The sequence below is a fragment of the Sciurus vulgaris genome (genome assembly GCF_902686455.1).
Source record: "Sciurus vulgaris genome assembly, chromosome: 18".
NCBI classification, from domain to species: Eukaryota; Metazoa; Chordata; class Mammalia; order Rodentia; family Sciuridae; genus Sciurus; species Sciurus vulgaris.
In genome coordinates, this window is record NC_136479.1 from 1289436 (window position 1) to 1312832 (window position 23397).

Genomic DNA, 23397 nt, shown 5'->3' on the forward strand with positions numbered 1-23397 from the left:
AAGTGTCTTACCTGCTGCGATCAGCCTTAGGGGGACTGACACCATCCTAAAAAAGTCTGAGCCAGCAGTCGGGACCTGGCTTCCATCCTGGAGTTGCCCCATGGTTGCTGATTGAAACCCCTTTCCAGTACAGTACCAGTCTTCTAAGAGTCTGTGCTTACATGACCAAAGGAAAGTTGTTTGCTATGCCTGAATACTAGGTTCCTTTCTCATTTTTAAAAATTATTTAATTTTTTAGTTGTAGATGGACACAATACAACTAAATTTTTATTTTTATGTATTCACTTTAATGTGGTGCTGATGATAGAACCCATTGCCTCACACATACTAGGCAAATGCTCTTCCACTGAGCCACATCCCCAGCCCCTACCAGGTTCCTTTTAACACAAGTCAGGAGAGCTTGTGGCCAAGAGCTGTACTTATCATAATGTTTAGGGATGAAGGATGCAACTGTGCAGCAGCAGCTTGGATTCCATATGTTCTCAGGAGAGCATTTCAGGAGATAAATTTGCTGAAATCAGCATCCATCTGTGTCTGGTGGGCCTTTGCCTAACCCAAACCTCCAGGAGAATGCTGCCCTTCTCTGTGCAGATGGGTGGCCGTGTGTGGAAGGTGCAGACTCTTCTTGGCCATGCTGTGGTCACTCTCCCTGGCTTTTCATTAGGATCTATGCCCTATCTGGGCAGGTGGGCTGAGGCACAGTAGTGCCTGCTGAGAAGTCCTGGCTCTGTGTTCTCAGGAAGAGAGACATAAGATTATCCCAAGACCACAGGCTAAGTGCTGTGATTCCTCTGCCTAGCCTCATCTGGTAATTGATGTGAACTGAAGTTAGATGCAGTGAGGACTGCAAGGTCATGCTTGGGCAGTTACATTGAGCTGTACTGAAAGCCTTCAGATCTGTGTGGGAGAACAACAGAAAGAAAGGAGGACTTGAGCTGGGGTTGTGGCTCAGTGGTAGAGTGCACGCCTAGCTCAGGTGAGGCACTGGGTTCGATCCTCAGCACACATAAAAGCACCACATAAAAAATAAAGGTATTGTGTCCATCTACAACTAAAAAAAATACTGAAAAAAAGAAAAGAAAGGAGAACTTGTCCCATGCACAGCCAACCCCCTCCCACCCCGTGTGCCACCGAGGACAGTGCATGTGGTCCTGCTCTGTGACACAGACCCACCTATGCTTAGCGGGTCATGAGAGCTGAGGCCCAGGCCACTTTTAGAGATTGGTGTCATACAAGACAGAGAGGAAAATGTCACAGAGATTTTTGATAAATTATGAAGTTCAGAGTGATTTGATTATTCATTTAAAGGCTGAACTAATTTTCAAATACCTTGTTTTCTTTTAATGTTAAAATTAACATAGTTTCTATGGTGTCTTTGTGGAATTATCTTTTGCCAATGAAATATAGAGTTTTGAATTTTGTGTCTTATTTTTGATTGTACAGAGATACAAAAGATAATTATAGAGAAATGATTTCAGATACCAAAACCACAAATGAAAAATGCTATATATGGTGGTGTAAGGAGCCATTTGTTGCAAGTAACTGTGGTGGTGTTAGCACTAAGGAACAGTGTGAAAAATACCAAAAAAGAAGACATATTCCCAAGAGTTTGTGGTTTCACTGGGATAACAAGAATTATATGTAGAAAACAATTAGAAAGTCTTCTTGGGATTCCACAAATAAAGCAAAGTTTTAAAGGAGATGTTGGGATTCTAATTGTGTTTTCTTCAAGTATTTGTGGGAGAGGTGGGAGAATCTTCAAGTGCTGCCAGTCCTGGTCAGAACACTTGAAAGGACACTGAATCTTGCAGGTGCTGAGGTCGGGGCCCAGTGGAAGGAGGTGCTTTGGTTAGGGAGATGTGCGGGTGAATATGGGATGGGAACGTGAGGTTCCAGGTCGTCTTCAGAGCTTGGAGGATGTCCCAGAGCCTGGTGACTCTGGACTGGGCTCCTCGGGCACGGCCAGAGCAAGTGAATGGCACGTGCAGAGACTGGTGTGGCGAGGACCGTCTGAGGGCTCTGTGTCTCTTGGTCAAGCCTCTGCCACATGGAGCCAGGCGGTGGCCTTGTGCAAGGATGACGACCGGACTGCACCAGTGGAAGGCATTCACTTTACCATCAAGGTCACACTCACTGGGAATGGGCTTGCTTGAAGCATTTCCCGAATGACTTGGTAGGGGTGGTCGGTCCCCCCTTGGTCACATCTGTGCCCCTGAAAGTAAAGCTGCTTGAACTAGCACCTGACGAGAATGTCCTGTTTTGGGAGAGGCACCGAACCCTAGGGAGACCTTCTTGGACCTTCTGCCACAAACGGGGTGTGTTGTAAACCATGGTAGCCATGGTGGCCTTGGTGGTTTGATGTCAGGTTTACAAAGTGACGATTGGTCTCAGACCTGGTTCTTGCCTCCTGGTGACCTTGGGGCTTTCATGTTTTGGTAGCCTCATCTCCCTGTTTCTGCAGTGGGGACAGTGACTGCAACATTGTGAGAATGAGGTGAAGCTGTGCTTTTGTACATCTTGAAGGTGCTGTAGAAATACACTGTCTTGTTCCCATGTATGTGGCCTGGTGAAGGATCCTTGCCCTCTCATGCTGCAGACAAAGGCTATGGGGATACTCCTGTGCTGGAGTCTGCAGCTGATTAGTCTGGAGACATTCTTCCATGAGATGATCTTGAAAATGCCCTTGAGAATGGACTAAGTGAACCAGAGTCTTGTGGGCCACCAGGATAGTCACTGTGTTCCTCATGCTTAGTTGACCTCTGCTGTTCTGGATTGTAGTTTCCAGCCCTTAGAAGGAACTCCAGAATAGCAGGTTAAGGTTATAAAATATGGATTGTAGTGACGTCCTCTGTATCTCACCTAAGTTAAGTCACAAGTTTTTTATTAAGACTTATTTTTATTTTTTAAGAGGTAGAGAACTCCAAAGTCCTAACTCCTGCCATTCATTAGCCATGTGACTTTGGTTGAGTCACTTAATCTCTTGATTTCCTCATCTTTCACAAAGTGAGAGGGGACCTCAAGGTCAGATTTCCCCTCCTTTCAAATTCTGAATCCTTAGCCTTGTTTGTGAAGTATCAGCCACTGACTGCCATGTGTTGTGGTGACTCCAAGAACAGGGTAATGCACGCAGTCTGTGGAAGTGTCCAGCAGCATAGCATAGGGAAATGCCCTGGGCTCAGGCTCAGGCTTGGCTCTTGCTGCCTGATGATCTTGGGGCTTTCATGTTTGGTAATCTCAGTTTCCCTGTTTCTAAACTGTGAGGATGAGATGGAGTTGAGCATTTGTGTGTTTTAAAGGTGCTATTGGCGCATGAGTTCAGTTCTTCCCAAGTCTGCTGGGTACCAAATAGGGGTGTGGCTTGGTGAACGAGCTTCTCCATCTGTGCCTTAGCTTGGCAGTTCAGGTGAAAGCTAGGGTGGTTTTTGTCTTCCTAGGGTGATATGAGGGCATTGGGTAAAGAGGGTATGGGTGATGGGAAGGAGAAATGAAGAAGAGAGCTGTGGTCTCCCTTGTCTGGAGCAGGAGTCGGGGGCAGGCCAAGACCACATGTCTGTGTCTGTCAAGTGCAGGCTCTTGAGAGTGGGCTGTGGAAGGGATGGTTGATTGGAAGGTCAGAGAGGAGGCTGTTGGAACTGGGGAGACATAAACTAGCCCAATAGAACCATAGTGACAGTGGGGCAGCGCTCAGGTCCCATGGCCTGGGAAATGCTGATGTGGGCTCAGCGAGGAGTAGAGAAGACCTCAGGAGGCCACTGCATCTGGGGTGACCAGAGGTTGCTTATCTATGTCTACACTGTCCCCAGAGCTCTCATTGAACATTTGCTGTGTGAGGCCTGGTGCCTGGCTTGGGTCTTGCTTTCAGAGAGCTTGTTATCAGGAGAGCCTGTTCTTCTGTACCACTTTCCTTCAGGTTTCTTTCACTTTTTTCTCTTAGGGTGCTGGGGATTGAGCCAGGGGTGCTCTACTGTTGAGCTACAGCTGTAGCTAGCTAGCTTGCTTTCTTTTCTTCCTTCCTTCCTTCCTAACTTCCTTCCTTCCTTCCTTTCCTTCCTTCCTTTCATTTTTTTGAGGCAAGGTCTCACTGAGGTGCCCAGGCTGCCTTGGTAGTCTCCAGCCTCAGTCTCCTGAGCAACTGGGATCACAGGTGTGTCCTGTTGCACACAGGTTCCTTTAGGTTCCTGGGGTGCTGACTTCTCATCATGCAAACTGTGCTGAACACCTGGGTAGTTTCAGAACCATGGTTGCCCATGTAGCATGCTCTTTGGCCCTGGCACATACTCTATCCTGGAGAAAGTGCCCTAGCCACTCAGCCTTGACTTTGCCTTGTCGTCCTGCATTTTTGCTGCTGCCCTCCTCCTCGGTTGCTTCTTGCTCTTCCCCCTTTGATTACTTTGGATTTTTATGCTTATCCTTTCTTCGGATTTTTCTGGGCTGAGGACAGCTTCTCCCAAGTGGTCGCCATTGTATTCTACTAGAGTGTCTCTGGTCCTGCTTCCTATTTTTTATTCTGTGTGAGTTAAGAAAACTGTGTCCTGTCTGGAAATCTGGGGTGAACCAGATACCTTGTTCTGTTCCCTGAAATGTGATTCTGTTCTAGTTCTGCACAGCTTTTGAGGTTTAGGATAAGGGACACTGGGTGTTAGAAATGGTTGCTTGGGGTGATTTGCTTTCTCATTTGAATGTTCATGTCATTTTAGTTTTCTACGCTGGGAAAGTATCACTTTTGGAACATCAGAAGGAAAGACTTAGCATCTCACAGGTGGCCAGGGGCTTGTGGAAGAGTGGCTTGTTGCCTCAGAGTTGGTCTTACTGGTGCATTTTGGCTTCACTTCCTCCAGTGGGATTTGTCCTCTGCCTCTGAGGTTCCTTCCAGCTCAGATGCTTCCCTTGTTTCCTTAACTGCTCACTCTCCTTGTCTTGATTGCATGTACTTTTCCAGTAGTCTCATGAAATCAAGAGAGATGGGGATTATGGAATTTCGGAGGCTATGTCTGCTGCGTACAGGCATGCCCAGTGCCAGCATGGACTTGCACATGTTAACCTGAGCAGGTAGGACTGAATGGCAAGCTGTTGTTGAGGGAGAAGAGCTCAGTGAGTGTTCCTCAGAAACTGGAATTGACTACGAGGTCTTCTGTTGTGGGTGTGCAGAAGTGGACAGGTAGCCCTTGCTCAAATGGCTGCACGTGAGGAATTACAGGCTCCATGTGAACCAGATCCTCTGGTATTTGAGAGCTGTTTTAATACCATCTGTGACTTGTTCTCCAGTCTGCAACAAAAGTATCTCCAACCCCTGGAAAGCGTCTCAGGAGAAGCCAGCTTTGTTAGGCTTGATTTGGTAAGGAACAGGCAGAGTCGGGCTGTGTGGAGACCTGAGCCCACCTGATAGTATAGGGGATACCTGAACTGTGTTTCCAGTGGACACGCAGAGTGGAGGGCAGGCTTTGAGCTTTGATCCCGTATCTATGTTTAGGATGGTGAATGTTGAACATACAGAGGCAGCATTGTCCAGAGTATTTTCCATGGTGACAGAGTGCTAAGCTGTCCGGTGCAGTGATCATGACCCACACATGGCCAGTGACCACTGGAAATGTGGTATGACAGAATTGGGTTTCTTTTTTCTTTTTTTTCCTGTGGTACTGACAGTGGAACCAGAAGTGCTTTATCTTTGAGCTTCATCCCTTGCCCTTTTTTCCCCCCAGTACAGGGTCTCACTAAATTTCATGCTGGCCTAATCCTTGTGATACTTGTGTCTCTGCCCTGAGTAGCTGGGATTACAGGCATGCACCACCATGCCCTGCTGGGCTTTTCTTTCTTTTTAATTAATCGTTGTTTAAATAGCCTCATGTGGTTAGTGGTTACAGTATTGGACAGTGCAGCTCTGATATATCACAAATTTCTGCCTATCTGATCACCTTGTCACATAAAATTAGCTCATCTAAACTAAAGACCCTTTCCAAAAGAGAAAGTCAAACTCGTTTCATGTAGCTGATGAACGTTTTCTCTGGGTGGAAACACATTCTTCCTTTTGATAGCTGAGCCATGTCCTGTTTTCAAATACTGTTTGAAATGTTCCTTGATGTACGGTGGGATTACATCCCGATAAACTCATCCTAAGTTAAAAATATCATAGGTCAAAGCACATTTCATAAACCTGTTGAATGTCCTGGCCCAGCAGCACAGTTCACTCTGGAGTGGTTTGTTTCTTCTCCTGGTCATGTGGCTGACCAGGGACGGCGGCTCTGTGCTACATCCCAGCATCGGGGATGTCATGCTGCATGTCCCCAGCCTGGGAATTGTAAGTTGGTTTTATGGTTTCACGCTGTCACGAAGTTAGAATATCTGGGCCAAGCCATCTCAGTCAGGACCATCTGCAGTGACAGCCCACACTTGGACAGGCTGGACCAGCTGCCACAGAAGGGTGAATCCACTCTCTGTGTCCTCCCAGGCAGTCTCTACACCTGTCACTCATTCTGTCCAGAGATAATCTTTGCAAGCAAGTCTTTGTGGATTGATGAACTTGTAGTTTCTCATTCCTCTTACCTTTCATGTCTTTTTTGAAGCTCCTTTTCCACCTCCACCTCCAGCTGTGAAGGGAGACATTGGGGAAGAAAAGTAAGTCCCTGAATCTCTAGCCTGTGTGTCCAGGCCCACCAGGAGGCAGATCTTGGATGGAATTGCCCACAGTTATCTTGTTAGGAAAGCATTGTAACAGTCATCTACGTATGTTTGGCTTTTGCTTTTTAAAACCCTTTTACTTCTGTTATCTTATTTTCACCCTCATGAGGTTATTTCAGAGTTGGCAGGTTTCTCAGGATTTTATGGTTCCGCAGTCCTTAAAGGAGAACTGGTTATCATGGATGTGCTGTGAATTCCCATTTCTTCCAAGAGGACACCCTCACATGGACAGGAAGATTGGATGAGGTCACAAAAGCTCTTCTTCTGTGACCTCAAAGTGTCAGGATCCTCTGCCACGTCCTGTGTGGAGGAGGAAAGGTTAACTGCTAAAGGAGGATGTTGACAGTTTTTCTATCTATTGTCCAAAAAACTTATATACTCAATAAACACATGAGAGCCAATACTCTTTTTATGAGAGGGGGTGTGACAGGTCTGGCCATACCAACTTTGGCCTCTTTACAACAACAACTGAGTTGCCCAACTCTCCTTTATTTATAATATGCAGGAAAAAGGGACCAAGGACCGGGAGGAGCTTCTTCTGTGATGGACAGGACAGGGTGGAGTTAGGGAAGCCATCCTTTTAGTGGGAAAATTCCAGAAGGAGACAGGGAACCACTCCCACATAGTGCCACTTACTTCTGGGCAGTTCCTAGAAGACAGGCCTCTGCGTCCCAGGGCTCAACCTAGTCTGATTCTGCTAAATAAGGAAGGCTTCCCACATCAAAGGGTGTGGCCTCCCAGCCCCCTGGGGCTTCATTGTGCTCTCTCTTTGCATGGCTTCTAAGAATTCTGTGGAAGTTAGAGATGGAACTGATGCCCTATAACTTGTAAGGACAGTGGGCACTCTTAGGACTCGAGCTGGTTATGGCAGTGGGTCAAGGACAGAGTCTTGAGATGGAAGCCCCTCAGTCATTGAATATTCCTGTTCTGAAATACTCATCACCTCTGAAAAGAGGCAGTGTCCTTTGTTAATGTCCTCTTGTGCTTGATGTTTAGCCTGTTTATTCAAAAGGATGGGAAGTATGTTTCAGCCCAAACCTCATTTGAACAAAGGACTCCCAAATGCATGTAATGTGTGACTTTGTATGGGAGACAGATCTGCCTTCTGCATGGATGGAACATTAGATACCATGACATCACTGTGCTGTTTAAGCAGTCCACACAAACTTTCTTTCCTCATGAGACATTCATTTAAAGAGTCATTCGATCAGGTTGGGCTTCTGTCATCCCGTACGTGTGATGGGTCCCAGCTGCCTAGGGTCACTGGTGGAGTAGCTGGAGTGGGGTGGCTGGGCAGTGGGCCTTGCCCACCTTGTCTGTCTGCCTGCCTTGTCTGGCCACCCAGTTTTCTGGAACAGGTCACTGTATGGTCCTCTTTCTCCAAGGAGCGGACAGTAGCGGGTCAACCTCTGGAAACGTGTCCGGTGTTGTCCCTGCTGCCCCTGCAGGGGGCTCTCGCTCGTCCTCCCGGAACTTAGGGTCCTCAGGGGCTGAGAAGGAGGAAGGCAAGAAGGTCCGGCGGCAGTGGGAGTCGTGGAGCACAGAGGACAAGAACACCTTCTTCGAGGGACTGTATGAGGTGAGTGAGTTGGTCGGGGGGATTTCTCCTGGAATCTTGGCCCTTTATTTGTGATATAGAAGCTGGTACTGGGAGGGGCTGTGAGGAAGTGTTGCTTATGCTGCTTCCTGTCTTTTCTGGGTGCTCTCTCATTGTCTCACAGCTTTCTTGGCTGCAGAATTGGCTGACTTGGGTGTTCCCTGAGTGAGGAGAGGCCAGGGGATGTTGCACTAATCTGGAACCAAATAAGAGGTCCTGAAAATGGAGAAGCCACTGTCTAGATCTGCTGCCCAGAAAGTGGCCAGAAAGTCAGGGATGCTGACTGTTCTCACTTTGGTGGTTTTTTTCCCCCGCGATCCCTGTACTGGAGATTGAACCCAGGGGTGCTGTATCATTTAGCTACATCCTACAACCTTTTAAAAAATTTTTATTTTGAGACAGGGTCTCGCTAAGTTGCCCAAGCTGGCCTTGAACTTGAGATCCTCCTTCCTCAGCCTCCTGAGTAACTCTGATTACAGGTGTGTGCCACTGTGCCCAGCTGGGTGTTTGCTTTTAAAATGTTGTAGTTATCATAGATATACTTTCTTATTAATATGAAATGCATTTTTCATGCTGTTTCATGGTTTCTTTGCTTGTTTGTGGGTTTTTTTTTTTTGCTACCAGGGATTGAACCCATGGGCACTTAACCATTGAGCCACATCCCCAGCCCTTTTTTTATATTTTATTAGAGATAGCGTTTTGCTAAGTTGCTTAAGGCCTCGCTGAGTTGCTGAGGCTGGGTTTGAACTTGCAATCCTCTTGCCTCAGCCTCCCTAGTGACTGGAATTACAGGTGTAGACCATCTCACCTGGCTATTTTCTTATTTTTTGTATGCCAAGAATTGAACCCAGAGCATTATGCATGTTAGGTAAGTGCTGTACCACTGAGCTACATTTGTAGTCCTAGTTTTTGATGTTTGGTGGTTTTTTTTTTTTTTTTTTTTAAACTGGGTATTGAACTCAGGGGCACTCGACCACTGAGCCACATCCCCAGACCTGTTTTTCTATTTTATTTAGAGACAGGGTCATGCTGAGTTCCTTGGGGCCTTACTAAGTTGCTGAGGCTGGCTTTGAACTCTTGATCCTCCTGCCTCAGCCTCCTGAGCCGCTGGGATTACAGGCGTGTGCCACATGCTCAGCTTTTTTTGTTTGTTTGTTTTTAATGCCTATAAATATTCTACTTCAAGTGTGGCCTGTATCCATATTGCCCACTGTTGTAAATAAAATTCTATTGGTGCACAACTGTGCCCATTCTTTCATGCTGCATGTGGCTGGCTTTTATCCAGTGACAGTTGAGTAGCTGCAGCAGATACTGTGTCCTATGAGCCCAACCAATGCCTGCCCTTCCTGACCACTCTTGTATTGTGAATCATTGATGCTGCTTAGGTTCTGTTGTTACAGACAATGCTACAGTGAACATCTTTTTGCATGTTCCTTATTGTAGGTGACAAATTTGGCACGTGGAATCAAGATCAACAGTCCTCATCCTTTTAATAGCTGATTCATGGGGATGATGGCAATGTCTTACCAACCTGGGAAACAAAGTCAGCAAAGCTATGAGACTTTGGAATTTAAACCATGAAGTGTTCACAGAGTGATTAGAAAAGGAGACACTCTTGAATGTGGGTAGCAAACTTGGTTGACTGTTCCTGTGGCTGGGACTGCTCCCTCCTGGGGCTGATGGCTGCCATGCCCATCCCAGTGGGCAGATGATGTGCAGTGTGGTTTGACTCAGTTGTCCATGAGAAGAGTGTAGTGTGCACAAGGCATTTTTTAGTAAGTGTGAAATAATTTGAACAAATGTAAGTTTTCTTTTTAAGAATTTTAGAATAAAGTACACCTCTGCAGAGATGGTATCCCTAGTTAAGTTGTCAAACTGTCAGGCATAGAACTGCAATTCTCACAGTGTTGTCAGAATCCACAGTACTTGCTGATGCAGTGTGGCCCTCCGTCCTGGGGAGATTGGGCCAGAGGGACTTATGGCTGGATGTGCACAGTGGTGCTGAAGGTGTGGTCTCCATTAGAAGTAGTGATAGGGCCCGGCTTTCTGACCACCGCTGCCCTTCTCAGGTGCAGCAGTGCCTTCCTTTCTGTTGGGCTGGCCTTCTCTTCTAGCAGGCCTTTGGCCTCCTGAAACCCTTGGTTAGTGATGATAGTCACTGCCTATACTCTTCACTCAGTGCTTACTGCTCTTGGTACTGTATACCTCAAGCAGTATACATACATATGCTTTATGTGTGTGTTTTTTGCTGACCAAACCAAGGAGGGACCTTGCTGTGTGGCTGATCAGTGGGGGCGAGTGTGGATGGTGTGATCAGGCATAGGCCTCTGCTCTGAGAAGCACTTCTGCAATGTCTCACAGTTTTGCTGCCTTCTTGGTTGTTCATTTTAGTGATGGGATCAAATCTAAGGCCTCACACATGCTAAGCATGCACTCTGCTGTTGAGGACACTTGAGCTCCTCACTGCCATTTGCACGCACACATGTGTAACTTAGATATGCTTCTGGTGGTGGAGACCCAGCTCAGAATGGCAACAAATGCAGAAGAAATTGAGTAGCTATTCTAACTGGGAGGACAAGGAGGACTGACTGGATGCAGGGACTCTTCAGTGTCCTTATCCTAGGCCTCAGTCTGTTTCTTCTCTCCTGCCTCAGACACCCTGCAGAGGCAAGTGCTGCCTTGCTCCCACCCTAGTGAGGATAGTCCTGGGCCTGAGCTCAGCTTTGTCTCTTGAGCGGTGACCATCCAGACTCCTCCCTGTGGCTGGGTACCAGTCCTGGGAGTGGAATAGGCAGCTGACACCCTGGACCTCCTCTTTGCCTAGGCCCCTGTTTCAGTGGTGGTTCCATGCAGAGCCTACTGCTGAGGTCTCGCTTCCCTTCCCTGTCCATCTGTCCATTTGTGTTTTCACTGTGGAACCCTTGACTTGCTACCACATGACCAGCCTTTTGTGTGGGAGCCCTCCTGTCTGCTCCTGGTGCAGCAACAAGGGCATCTGACTTTTCACCATATGCTGTGAGTTTCCATCTCTTTGCCTTGAAGAGCTTTCTCCAGCTTTCATCTTTGCGAATTCATGTTGCCACCACAGCATGAGTTTATGAATTCATGTGACCATATTACAGTAGTGCTGGGAATGCAGAGAAAGCCCTGCCCTTCAGGGGCTTACCAAATGCAACAGGCACTTCAGTTGAGCATTTGAAGGTGTGTGCTCAAATAACACAAGACGGTAGAGGCTACTCATCATAGACCAGGCGCTGAGCTGGCCTGTTGAGGCTGAGGAGACATCTGCATCTATTGTGATTCCTGCCCAAGGTAGAGGACAGTCAGGGAGGAGGTGGCCTCTGAGATGGACACTAGGGAGGTGTTTAATACTTGCTTTGTCTCTTCATGTTTTATGTGCCTTTATTTTTATTTATTTATTTTTTTTTAGAAAAGGTCTCAGTAAGTTTCCCAGGCTGGCCTCAAAAATAATCCTCCAGCCTCAACCTTCTGAACAGCTATAACTATAGGCACATGCCAGTACCTGGCTTTTTTTTTTTTTTTTTTTAACAGTAGATAAACTTTCATTTTTATTGGGTATTTCATTTTTTTTAAATTTTGAAACAATTTTAAACTTTAAAAATGTTGTATAAAGTGTACAGAGAATTCCCACGTGCCCTTCATCCTCCTTCCGGATGTTTGCATACCCTCACTGTGACAAGTGGAATGATGAAAGGGAGTAGGATAGGCTACTGCTCATCATGCTGAGTTACATGTGGGTATTTCTCAGAGTTATGCTTGGCCGAGGGAACTTCTTGGTCCTCTGTAGCCTGGACACTTCCTCAGTTGGTCTTCAGGACTCCCAGCCTGTTCATTAAAAGAGTGTCCCTCAGTTTGGGTTTGTCTGTGGTTTCCTCATGAATTCTTAGTGCATCTGGCCTGGAGCTGTGCAATGAGTTGGGGTGGGGCCTGTGAGTCTCCCCCTTTGCCAGGTTGGTCGATTTTTTCTGAGGCTGTGTGAACACCTCATTCTCATCTTCCTTCTTTTACTAGTTTCAGTTGCAGCAGTGATCACTGGTGCATTTGCCCCATGGAGATCTTACCTGGTCTTTTTCCACTGGTCAGTGTTTACAGCTGAGAAATCCCATGCCGGGAAGAGCCGTCACTCTCCATCACCCATGAAGTATCAGTGACTTGCCCGTATGCATGTGGACTCAGGTGTCTAGTTCATTCTGTGGGTGGTAATTCATTCATGTCTTTGCTGATTTTATTGCTACTGGGAGCCTCTGCAACTTGACTTTCTTGCTCCTGAGGCATATTCTCACCTTGTTACTTCATGCTTACCTGATGCTCTCCCCATCCTGTCCTGGAATCCACCACTTCTCTGGGGGCCTCTGTCTCCCTTTGGGAAGTGGTATTTAAAACCAAGATCTCTCACTAGGTGGTTTGATGAGACTGAGGAGCATTTGATTGTCTGGGAGTGTCATTCTCAAAATCTAGGTTGGCATATAGCTTTGGCATGGAGGCCTTCAAGAAAGGGCTATTCCCCTGGTGTGACTTGGGCATATTCTGTGTGAGTTACTTCCTGGATATCTGTATTTACCTTCTGTTCGAATGTATAACACACTCTGTATGATCTAAGAAATGAGGTGTTTCTCTTTTTTTTTTTTTTTTTTTTTTTTTTTTTAATTTTTAAATTTTTGGTACTGGGGTTTGAACCCAGGGATTCTCTACCACTGAACTACATCCCCAACCTTTTTTATTTTCAACCTGGCAGAAATGAGGTGTATTTGAAGAGTGATCATTCTTTTATTTTAAAAATGCTGGGTGGAAGTACCCTGAGCTCTTGAATTGTGGTGCCCTCCTGTCTGCCAGTGGTGTTGTTATGCAGGTGTCTCACTTGTGGTCTCTGAAGATCATCAGGATAAAGCTGTTTGTCCCAACAATGATAGATTTGATGTTTCTCCTGCTCTGGGGCCATGTAGTCTGTTTTGTGCTATTACAACAATAATGTCTGACATTGGGCCATTTATAGTAAACAGATTTATTTTCTCACTATTCTGAAGGCTAGGAAGCCCAAAGTCAAGCTGCCATCGGTGTCTGTGAAGGGCTACTCTCTCCTTCCAGCATGGCTCCTTATGTTTGTGTTTTTCTGAGGGGAAGTGTGCTGTGTTCTCCCTGGCCAGAGTCAGAAGGGCAAGCTTAGTGAGTGCCTCTGGAAGCCTGCCTTGCAAGGGCTTGAGTGCCATTCTTGAAGGCGGGACCCTTGTGGCCTCATCACCTCTTGCAGGCCCTGCCTCTTTAATACCATAACACTGACAGCATCAGAGTTTTGAAGGGACACATTCAGACTATAGGGAGGCCCTTGCCTCTTTGGTACCACAGGCTGTGAAAGTCCTTAGATTCCTGTTGCTGCTTTATCACAGTTAGAACCAGAAACTTAAGGGAAGCAAAGTTGAAGTTCACAGATAGATCAGAGCTGTGAAGCACAGCCTGCTTATCCACCGATGGTCCCCTCTCTCCTTTCCGGACAGTGTCCACATCACAGAAGGTGCTTTGTTCCGGCTGCTGTGCTTTCATGGTGGATTTTGTTTTCCAGCATGGGAAAGATTTTGAAGCAATTCAGAACAACATTGCCTTGAAGTACAAGAAGAAGGGCAAGCCTGCAAGCATGGTGAAGAACAAAGAGCAGGTGCGGCACTTCTACTACCGCACCTGGCACAAGATCACCAAGTACATCGACTTTGACAACGGTGAGTGTGCCTAGGCTCAGCCCCTGGGGGCCTGGTTTCCAGCAAACACCTGAAAGGCATGCTTTCTGGCATTGCCCTCACCTAGTCACTGGCCCAGCCAGGAATGTGCCTCCCTGTGCTTGACTGACTGCACACCCAGTGCCTGATGGTCCAGCTCTATGGCTAGGGGATGGCTGTCTGTGCTCCAGGAACCTTATGCTGCTTTCCTGGGTTGGAATTTGTGTTTCCAGGGCTCTGAGTGGGAGTGGACCACAGGCATGGTGGCTGCCAGGAATCAGATCACTCCTTTGCAGGTACTTCCCACCCATGTCAGGGCAAGGCTGTTTAGAGCCTGGCACTGGTGTGCTAGAGGAGTTGCTAGCTTTGTTAAGACTGTTTGAATTCAGTTTATGCAGTCAGTCTGTAGTCATTGGACAAGGTCATCTTTAGGTATGGTTTTGACTTTTGTCTCAGTGCACCTGGGTTGCTCCTGTTCACTGTCTCTGTCTTTAGCATTTTGCTGCTTCCTGCCCGGGTAGGAACTGCCTGCCCTGTGTGCATTCAGTCCCAGCATGCTGGGTTGTGCTCTACATTCCTTCAGCTGACACCCCCACTTATTTCTAATTCTTCTCTCCAGGTATTACTCTTTGTGACCCAGGAGAACTGAGATAGCTGTGACTTCATTGCTTCTTTGATCTTTGAGCCTCGTGGTGGTCTTTGGTGTCCCTTGCCAAGTCTTCCCTCACCATTCCTGTGGTGTCCTCCTGACCAGACTGCTGCCTCTTGACCCCAAAGTGTGTCATGCTCCCCTGGCTTTAGAAGCTGTCGTCCTGCTTCCCCTCTGACTGTGGAGCAGAGCTTTGTGGGCACATACCCTCCTCTCTTGGGCTGTCTGTCTTCACATGTTGGTTTCCCTGGGTGGCCTTGATGGGTCTTCTGCTAATGGTTTGTCTGCTTCCAACATCCCCATGACCATCAACATGAGGTTTTCTGCTGACTTCAGAACCACTTGTTCTCTCTCCATTTGTCACTACTGCTGCTGTGTGCGAAACTCCTGGCTTCTTTGCATACCTCAGCACTGGTTTGGGCTGTGGGATCCGAGGCTGTAGCAGTTCACATTGGATTGCAGTGATCATCTTTCTTTTCTTGTTGGATGTCATATTCTTCTGTGACTTTCTGAAAGTTGGTGCTGTGAGTGGCTCCATTTTTGTAGGTATAAGAAAGTTCTCTTAGGGCTGAGGATATAGCTCAGTCAGTAGAGTGCTCGCCTTGCAAGCACAAGGCCCTGGGTTCGATCCCCAGCATTGCAAAAAAAAAAAAAAAAAAAAAGTTCTCTTCAAGAAGGTGGCCAACAAGTTGCAGAGAGGGTTGGGAGCCTCTCATGGATGACATGAGGAGAGACTTGGTGTTTTCCATGCAGGATAATTGTGTTCTGTTGTTTGTGTGAGGCTCTCACCCACATGCTGAGTGGGCGGGAGACACACATTCCCAGAGCCTGCCAAATCCCTCCTTGTCCTGTGTCACTATCTGAAAGCACTGAAGGCACATACTTAGTTTCCTTCTGTCACCTTTCCCTGTCCAGCTCCCCCTTCACCCATGCCTGGAGGCATTGTGCCTTTTGGTTCTTATGTCTCACCAAAGGTGAGGGCTCAGGGCTCTTGTGTGTGGCTGCTCAGCTTCCCCGCCCACTCTGTCCTCCTCTCAGCTTGCATACTGTCCCTCAGCCTTGGTGTGTTCTGTGTTCCTGTGTTTGGTGTCTTATTGGTCCCCGGAAGGGCCCTCTTCCTGGCTCTCTGACAGGCCTCCCTGTTGATCAGGGCCAGGGGCCCCCTGCCTCTGTTCTGTTCTTGGCAGTCTCATCAGGTGCCTCAGCTGTTCCACCACATGGATGTCAGAGGTTGCCAAGACACTTAGGTGCCTGTGGGTTCCTGGTGTGCTATCTTGTCACATCATGTGATATTCTTTATATATCATACTTTTGGTGGTATTTTGAATGTGTTGAAGAACATCCAGAACATCCCATCTGTAGTTTATCCTGAAATTGTCTCACTCCTTCACAGAGAAGAACAAAAGCAGCGACAAGCAAGAAGGGTTTGTGCTACAGCCTGGGGTCTGTGATGGCTGGGGAAGACTGGTATCAGGAATTCAGCTCACTCTCACTGCTATGGAACTGTGGTCTCCACATGGTTTCACCTGGGACGTTGGTAGTCTTCATAGAGCTGTGTTGTCCCCATGTAGACCTGGGTCTCTACAGACTGCCTTGTTGGCATGTTGGGCATAGCCGCCAGTGCCTGTGGTTGGGCATAGATTTTCTTTCACAGATTTGAGGTTCTGAATGGCAACCTCTGTTTCCCCCTCTGAGTCTGAAGTGAGACAGGCAGGCGCTGTGAGGCTCCTCGTGAGGGACTCAGGGAGCACAGGGCAGTGTGAGGGATGTCTCTCAGAATCCCTGTTCAGCCCTGTGGTTCTCGCTTCTGGCCCTGGGCTCCACATCCCACTGGCCACCGTTCTGTACTCTTGTGCTCTTAGTGCTATTTTCTTCTTTCTTTCTGGATATGGGCTTTTTTCTTTTTTACATTTCAAATAGTGTTTTTAAAAATATACTTTCTGTATTGATATGTAAGTCACACACCGAGAAGCACACCCAGTAAAGAGGGTGACTTGGTGGCACTTGGTGCATCTGAGATGCTCTGCACCACCCCCTGTAGTTGAAAACATCCCTGCAGCCCAAGGGTACCCCATACCCACAGCAGGTACCCTTCCCTCCTGCTCTTCCTCCATGAGCTGGCCTCTTTTGGATGCTGTGTGAATGGACTCGTGCTGTGTGACTGCTGGTGTCTGGCATTTTTTACCCCTCCCTCCTGCTCTTCCTCGGTGGACTGGCCCCTTCTGGATGCTGTGTGTGAATGGACTTATGCTCTGTGTGGCTATTGGTATCTGGCATCTTTCTCTGGCATGTGTGAGGGGCTTGCCCATTCTGTGCGTGTCAGCTTCACTTCTGTGTGTGACTGAGGAGCAGCCAGTTGTGTGGATGGTCCACATTTTTATTCATCAAGTGGTGGTTCTTATAGTTTCCCAAGCACCAGTCTCCTTTGCGAGTCCCATGAGATCTTGGTCTTTGTCTTGGGACACCTCAGTAGTTGGCCTATGGTGTTTGCAGAGTCAGATCCTTTGAGCCAATCCAAGATCCAGAATCCTTGTGATTGATTTATGTTTTCAAAACAGTATTTGCCATTCACTGACATATTCCTGACACAGGTAAAAGTCAGGTCCTTGGTAAGAGATCTCTGAGAAGAGAACCAGAAAAGACAGTTGAGAGAGCACACAGGTGATGTTTGCTTCTGCTCTGTGAGATAACTCAAGCTCCTAGATTCTGTTGTGGCTCGGCTTCCATCAACCTGGGATTCAGCTTTGTGTATTAGAGAACATTCAAGATGGGTTTGCTCCCCTGCCTGGTGCCTGGGGCTGGGCTTGCAGAGTGCCCGTCCTCAGTGTGCAACTGGTGTCCACGGTGGCTCTCTGCAGCAGTGCCTGCACATCCAACCTCTTTAAGGAAATTTCTGGAGCTTCCGTAGCACTTCCGTAGCACTTCCTTTACACTAGAGACAGGAACATGGTGGGTGCCACGTTGAGTTGAGTAAACAGCCTGTTTACTTTAAATAAAACCAGTGTCTGTTGGTGAGGACAGAGGGGGTGGATGTTTGTAGGGGCATGGAGGTACAGGCAGGCAGGAAGGGGAACTCCCTGGGGCATGGGCTGCCAACCTCACCCAGTGCTTGGGAGATGCAGTGGACCAAGCTGGATGACAGGGGGGATGGTGCTCACACCCCATTCACCCCTCATTTTTATTTGATTTTTATCTTGAAAATTGAGAAAACAACCTTGTGTTCCCATGTGCTTGTTGCCAGTTTCTCTTCAGGCTAGCATCGGCTTGACCAAGGAACTGTGTGATCAGCACAAGAAATAGCCCCAGCCTGCTGGGAGATGCACATAGGGCTGTACCCTGAGGGTCGTTTGTGGCCCGTTCCTAAGCTCTGCCCTTCTCTTGTCTTTCAGTGTTCTCTCGAGGGCTGAAAAAGTCGTCCCAGGAGCTGTATGGCCTCATCTGCTATGGCGAGCTGCGCAAGAAGATCGGAGGCTGTAAGTACCTGCCTGCCCTCAGGTTGCTACGGCTTCTGGAAGGCCACTTTCTTGTTACTACTTGTCTTTGATGCCCAGGCCTGATTTCTATCTTGAAAAAATTTAAACAACAGAAAAACGGAACCTGTCCCAGGTGGGATCATGGGTGACACCAGTGACCACGTTTGCTCGGGCTTGCCATGCACATGCATGCGTGGACACACGCCACCACTTGACTTGAAGATCTGCTTAGAGCCCCAGCCTGTCTCCCTCACAGCCACACCCATGGTTGCAGAGACATTTCACACCTGTCAAACAGGCGTGGCAATCTGCCTAGCACCCTGCCCATTCTCAGACTTGCTTGGAGACCACCACACATCAGTCAGGTTGTGGGATGTAGCCCCACATGTGACTGGGGTCTCGCTGAGCCCTGGGGCCAAGAGCCACTGTACGCTTTGCTCTTTGATGACACCTCCAGGCATTGCCTTCCCTAGGGCTCTCCCTGGCCATTCACTCTGATCATTTCATGGTGACCAGAATCCCTTCAGAACATTCCTTGCATGGGTGCCAGTAGGCACACTCTAGCATCCGTACCGTGTGCCTCAGCTCTGCCCCTCCTCCCTGTGACTCCAGAGAGAGGAGCAGGCCTCTTCTTCCAGAGGCCCCTACTGGGCTCTACCCAGTCACCTAATGCTTGGGGTGGGCAGCAGGCCCAGGGAGTGCAGATATCTGCTGGCCACTCGTGTGGCCACTTGGGCCATGTCCTGACCATCACTGTATTTTGTGCCTGGTTATTGACCATCTGGTGGCTGCTAGGAGTGCCACCCTCCTCAGTGCTTCTCACAGCCCCTGTTCTCTGCCCCCTTTCCTCCTCTCCCGTTCTGCCTATTCAGAGGAGAGAGCCTGGTTCTGGCTCTGGCCTTGTTCTTTCTAGCCTCCTGCCTGTCTGCAGGGTGCCATCCCTCTGCCTCCAGACTCCCAGTAACTTCAGCTTCTGCTCCTACTCTTCAGTCTAGGGAAACACTGTCTTGGCATGCCTTCCTGTTCCCTTTTGATAGTCCTCTGCAGAGCCTTCCTCTTCCCATTTCCCACCACAGAAGCTTCTGTAACGAGTTGTGTGGACCCATCCTTTCTCTCCAGCCCACACTAGTCAGGCGGGTCCCTCACTCTTTTCAGGGGCCCTGTGACCAGCTCTGTGTCCTGGAGTCTTTTCCCTCAGATTGTTACTTGTGCTGACCTCCCTCCTTGGTTAGGAGTCTTGGTTCTCCACCAGCCAGCTGGGCCCTGCCCCACAACTTCAGGCATCTGCACACTGACCTGTCCATTGCACTGTTCCTAATGTGACCACCCATCTGAGCCAGCAGGGCCAGTGCTAACACTTGCACTTGCTCTCCTATCCAACCCTGCCTTGGCTTCTTGTCCTCCTCTCAGAGAGTGGCACCAGCACAGGGTAGCTGTGGAGACAAGGCCTTAGGGAACCCATCTACCCTTTACCTGCTGCCCTCCCCTTTCCCTGCATAACAGGTGATACATGCACTTCCTGACTGATTCCCCTACCCTGTCTTTCCTTTGAATCTTGGCCTCCCTCTTTGCTTGGGGGCCCAGGGCTCCTGGGCCTCTGCCTCCCTCTACTCTCTACTTCCTCCACTTCATCTTCTCCGACCCACCCTGAGGGCTTCTGATCATGGCAGCATGTTGAGTGCCACACCTTCTTGGGCTGGTGCTTTGGCCCTTCCAAGGCTATCTTGGATTCCACATGAGCCTTTGGGTGCTTTCATATGTGCATTCCTGATTTATGGCTTTGGTCAGATTCTTTCTTTTTTTGGTCGGTCAGGGGTACAGGATACCCAGGGTGCTTCATCTCAAGTCCTTTTTATTTTTTATTTTGAGATAGGGTCTCACTAAGTTGCTTAGGGCCAGTCTGGCCTTGAACTTGAGATCCTCCTGCTTCAGCCTTCTGAGTTGCTGAATTGAGGCGTGTGCTGCACGACCAGCTCCGATAGCTTTCTCTTGCGCCCACGTTAACACTGGTCTCCTTGATCAAGAGCCTCTACACCTGGACTTCAGGTTCATTTTTGTGACTGTGCTTTGCTCCTTTGCTGGGTGCTCCCCACCCCTGGCACTGTGGACCTCTTGATTCCATGGCTCTGCTTGTGCTGCCCTCAGTTCCTAGGTATGCCTTTTGGCCCCTTCTGCCTTGGCCACATGTATACTCAAGTGCATACTTGCTGTCATGCATCTAAAGCCAACATGGGGCTTTCAGCAATGAATCTGTCAGAATCCTTCACCCTATAGGCTTTCTTACTTTTTTGTGTCGGGAATTGACTCAGAGACACTTAACTTCTGAACCACATCCTCAACACCCTGACCCCTGTAAAAAAAAAATTTTTTTTTTTTTGTAGTTGTAGATGAACACAATACCTTTGTTTATTTAGTTTTATGTGGTGCTGGGGATCGAACCCAGTGCCTCACACTTCTAGGCAAGTGCTCTACCAGTGAGCACCAACTCCAGCCCATCCCCAGCCCTTTTTATGTTTTGTTTTGAGACAGGGTCTCACTAAGTTGCTTAGGGCCTCACTAAGTTGTTGAGACTGGCTTCCGAACTCTTCATCCTCCTGCCTCAGTATCTCAAGCTGTGGGGATTACAGGCATGCACCACTGCACCTAGCATCAGAAAAGTGCATCCTTGAAAGACCTCTTACCACTTCCCTGAGCAACTACACATGGGCTACTGTCTCTGGCCACTTGGCAGATGGGTTTGAGAGCTGGAGCTTGGCGTGAGCTTTGTTGACATGGCTCATTCTTCCTGGGGTCTCTAGAATGATACAAGTCTCAGCACAGCTGACTTCAGTATTTTTCACACACTGACTGAGTCATGCATCCTCATGGCTTCTCTGTGGACTAGTGTCAACCAATGGAAAAAGAAGTCAAGGATGCTCAGACTTGAAGGAAATAAGTGACAAGCTCCCTTTGTGAAACAAATGACTGACTCTAGAAGGGGTCAAGTGGACATAGAACTGGGTGGTGTGTCCCCTGTGGTGCCTGTGACTGGCTTTGTAGTCCTCACCATCTCAAGGAGACCTTCTGGGCAGAGGTTCCCTTCTTGGTTCCTGTTCCAGTGTCTGGAGCCTGAGCTCCAGAGCTGAGCATCAAGGATGTACCCACTAAGGCGCAGGGTCAGTGGGGCTGGTGCTTTCTTCTGAGAAATGCTCGTCAAGGGCTGGGCAGTCACAGGTCTCTGAGGGGAACACAGGCTTTGCTCCTCATCTTCTCCCTCCTTGTCACTCCTTCCCATTTCTCCCAGGACAAAGGGAGAAAACCCCATATGGCCCACAAGGCTCTGGTGCTTAGCTGTGCAGCCCCCCAACCTTTTGTTATAATACCTGCCAGCCCAGAACGGTGGAATCTTCAGCCTGTCCCACCCTCCCCTGACTGTGCCCCTGAGCTCCCAGTCATCCTGGGCACTTCCTTGTCCGGAATGTTGTCATCATTATGGCTCAGGGAGGGTGGCTGGTTGGCACCCATCTGAAGGCAGTGCTGTACCTGCTTAGTTTTTCAGGAACATATCTACATTCACCCTTCGTTGTGTTTGTCCTCATTTCCGGAAGACCTGTTTCCATTGGTGGTATTTCTCCTTCCAGCTGAATAACTTCTTTATTTCCTGTCATGCACTTGTGTCATCTATGAATACTTCTAGTTCCTCTTTGATAAAACCTTCATTTCAATCTCTTTTTTGAAGGATACCATTGTGGATATAGAATTCTAATTTGACAGTCTCTTCCTTTCATCGCATAAAAGGCGTCATACAGTGTAGCTAGCCTGCACTGTTCTGATGAGGAGTCAGCAGTTATTGGGGTCCATTTTCCTCTATGTGAGTTGCACTCTGTCTCTGACTGCTTTTAGGATTTCGTCTTTTCTTTGGTTTCCAGCCTGGCTGTGTGTTTGTGGTCCCCACTCTCCCAAATATGCAGGTGAGTTCAAGGAGCCTAGGATTTTTACAGTGAGCACCCTAGCGCCCACCACCTGCATTCTCCCACTAGCGTACCTGCCTTCCTGCACATCTTGAGGAGAGTGATGAGGCTGGAGGAAGTGGGGCTTTTGCTCTGGCAAACACCAGGGCGTTAGATTCATCATTCAGCAGGACTTAGGGTCCTGAGGATTCCAAACTTGATACCTGTGGGTACTCACATGGACTGTGTTGGGTGTGGAATCCACCAGGAAAAGTACACAGGGCCACCATGGTACCCAGAACAGGCAGAGTTGTCAGAACCCGGCAGTCTGGACTGGGTGGCAGTTTGACAGTGGCAGGGAATTGAGAGCTTCTAGAAGGAGAGGTCAGCTGTGCAGGGAGCATGGGAGACCTTGAGGAAGAGGCTTGGCAGAGACTGTGCCACCTGGCTGAGCTGTACTGGTCAGCTGACTTGCTGCTGGTTGATTTTGGGGAAGGGGCTGCAGCTGCTGCAGAGGTTCCTTCTGGAAGAACTGGAGTATTTGGTGGCAGGATCTGGAGTGTGGGGAAGGGATCACATGGGAACCTGCTCTGACCCCCGTGACCTCATTTGTCTATCTTTCCAATCAAAGGTATGGACGACAAGAATGCCACGAAGCTGAACGAACTCATCCAGGTTGGGTAAGTACTGGGCAGGCAGACGGTATCTGCTTCCTTTGGACATTTGCGTCCACACACCAAAACATAGAAACTGAAGTAAATGCAGTTTTCTTCCATTTCTGAACAAGGATCCTTGGAGTTAGAACCGAGGTCCTTTCATTTGCCTTTCCTGAAACCCCTGAGTCTGCCCTTTCTATTGTTGGGTCTGTGCAATCCCTGAGTCTTGCTTCCCCTTTTCTTCACCTGTTTGATATTGTGTGCTGGTCCCTTGGCCTCGAGAAAGCCTTCCTTCCCATTGTGCTTCTCCACTCCCCTCGGCCTCTTCCAGCAGCCTCTCCTTCTTTGTTGTGCCTGTGAATGCACGTGCCCTGGAGCCAACACTTGATCTGGTTCTCTGTCTTCTCCTGACTTCTCCTCTTGTGCTCCTGACTTCAGAGCTGAAATGTTCTCAGGGCACCACAATCCACCAGGGCCCTTGACTGCTCAGGTGATGACTGCTCAACCCAGACTTCGTGACCATTTCTCTCCAGGGACACTACCTACATAGGGACTTGCTATGTGAAGATGTTCCACCTGCCCTGTTGTTGACTCTTCCTGCTGTGCTTTTGTGCACCTGCCCTCTTGGACTGTACTGTTCGCCTTCAAGTCCCTCTAGCTTCTGGTGGTCTCGTGAACCAGTCCCCAGG

General features: G+C 48.4%; 1 protein-coding gene across 4 annotated transcripts in view; it reads left to right on the forward strand.

Annotated features, from left to right (window-relative positions):
- CRAMP1 (cramped chromatin regulator homolog 1) overlaps nucleotides 1-23397 on the forward strand; it is a 60057-nt gene that overhangs the window by 3983 nt on the left and 32677 nt on the right. For 3 of the 4 annotated variants that reach the window (XM_079121014.1, XM_079121015.1, XM_079121016.1), the window contains exons 3-6: nucleotides 8061-8254; nucleotides 13851-14004; nucleotides 18040-18123; nucleotides 22684-22732. In XM_079121014.1, the coding sequence (XP_078977140.1) occupies nucleotides 8061-8254; nucleotides 13851-14004; nucleotides 18040-18123; nucleotides 22684-22732 (481 nt within the window). Of the gene's footprint in view, nucleotides 1-8060; nucleotides 8255-8702; nucleotides 8752-13850; nucleotides 14005-18039; nucleotides 18124-22683; nucleotides 22733-23397 lie in introns of those variants that run through there. The other variant, XM_079121017.1, reaches the window with a different exon arrangement.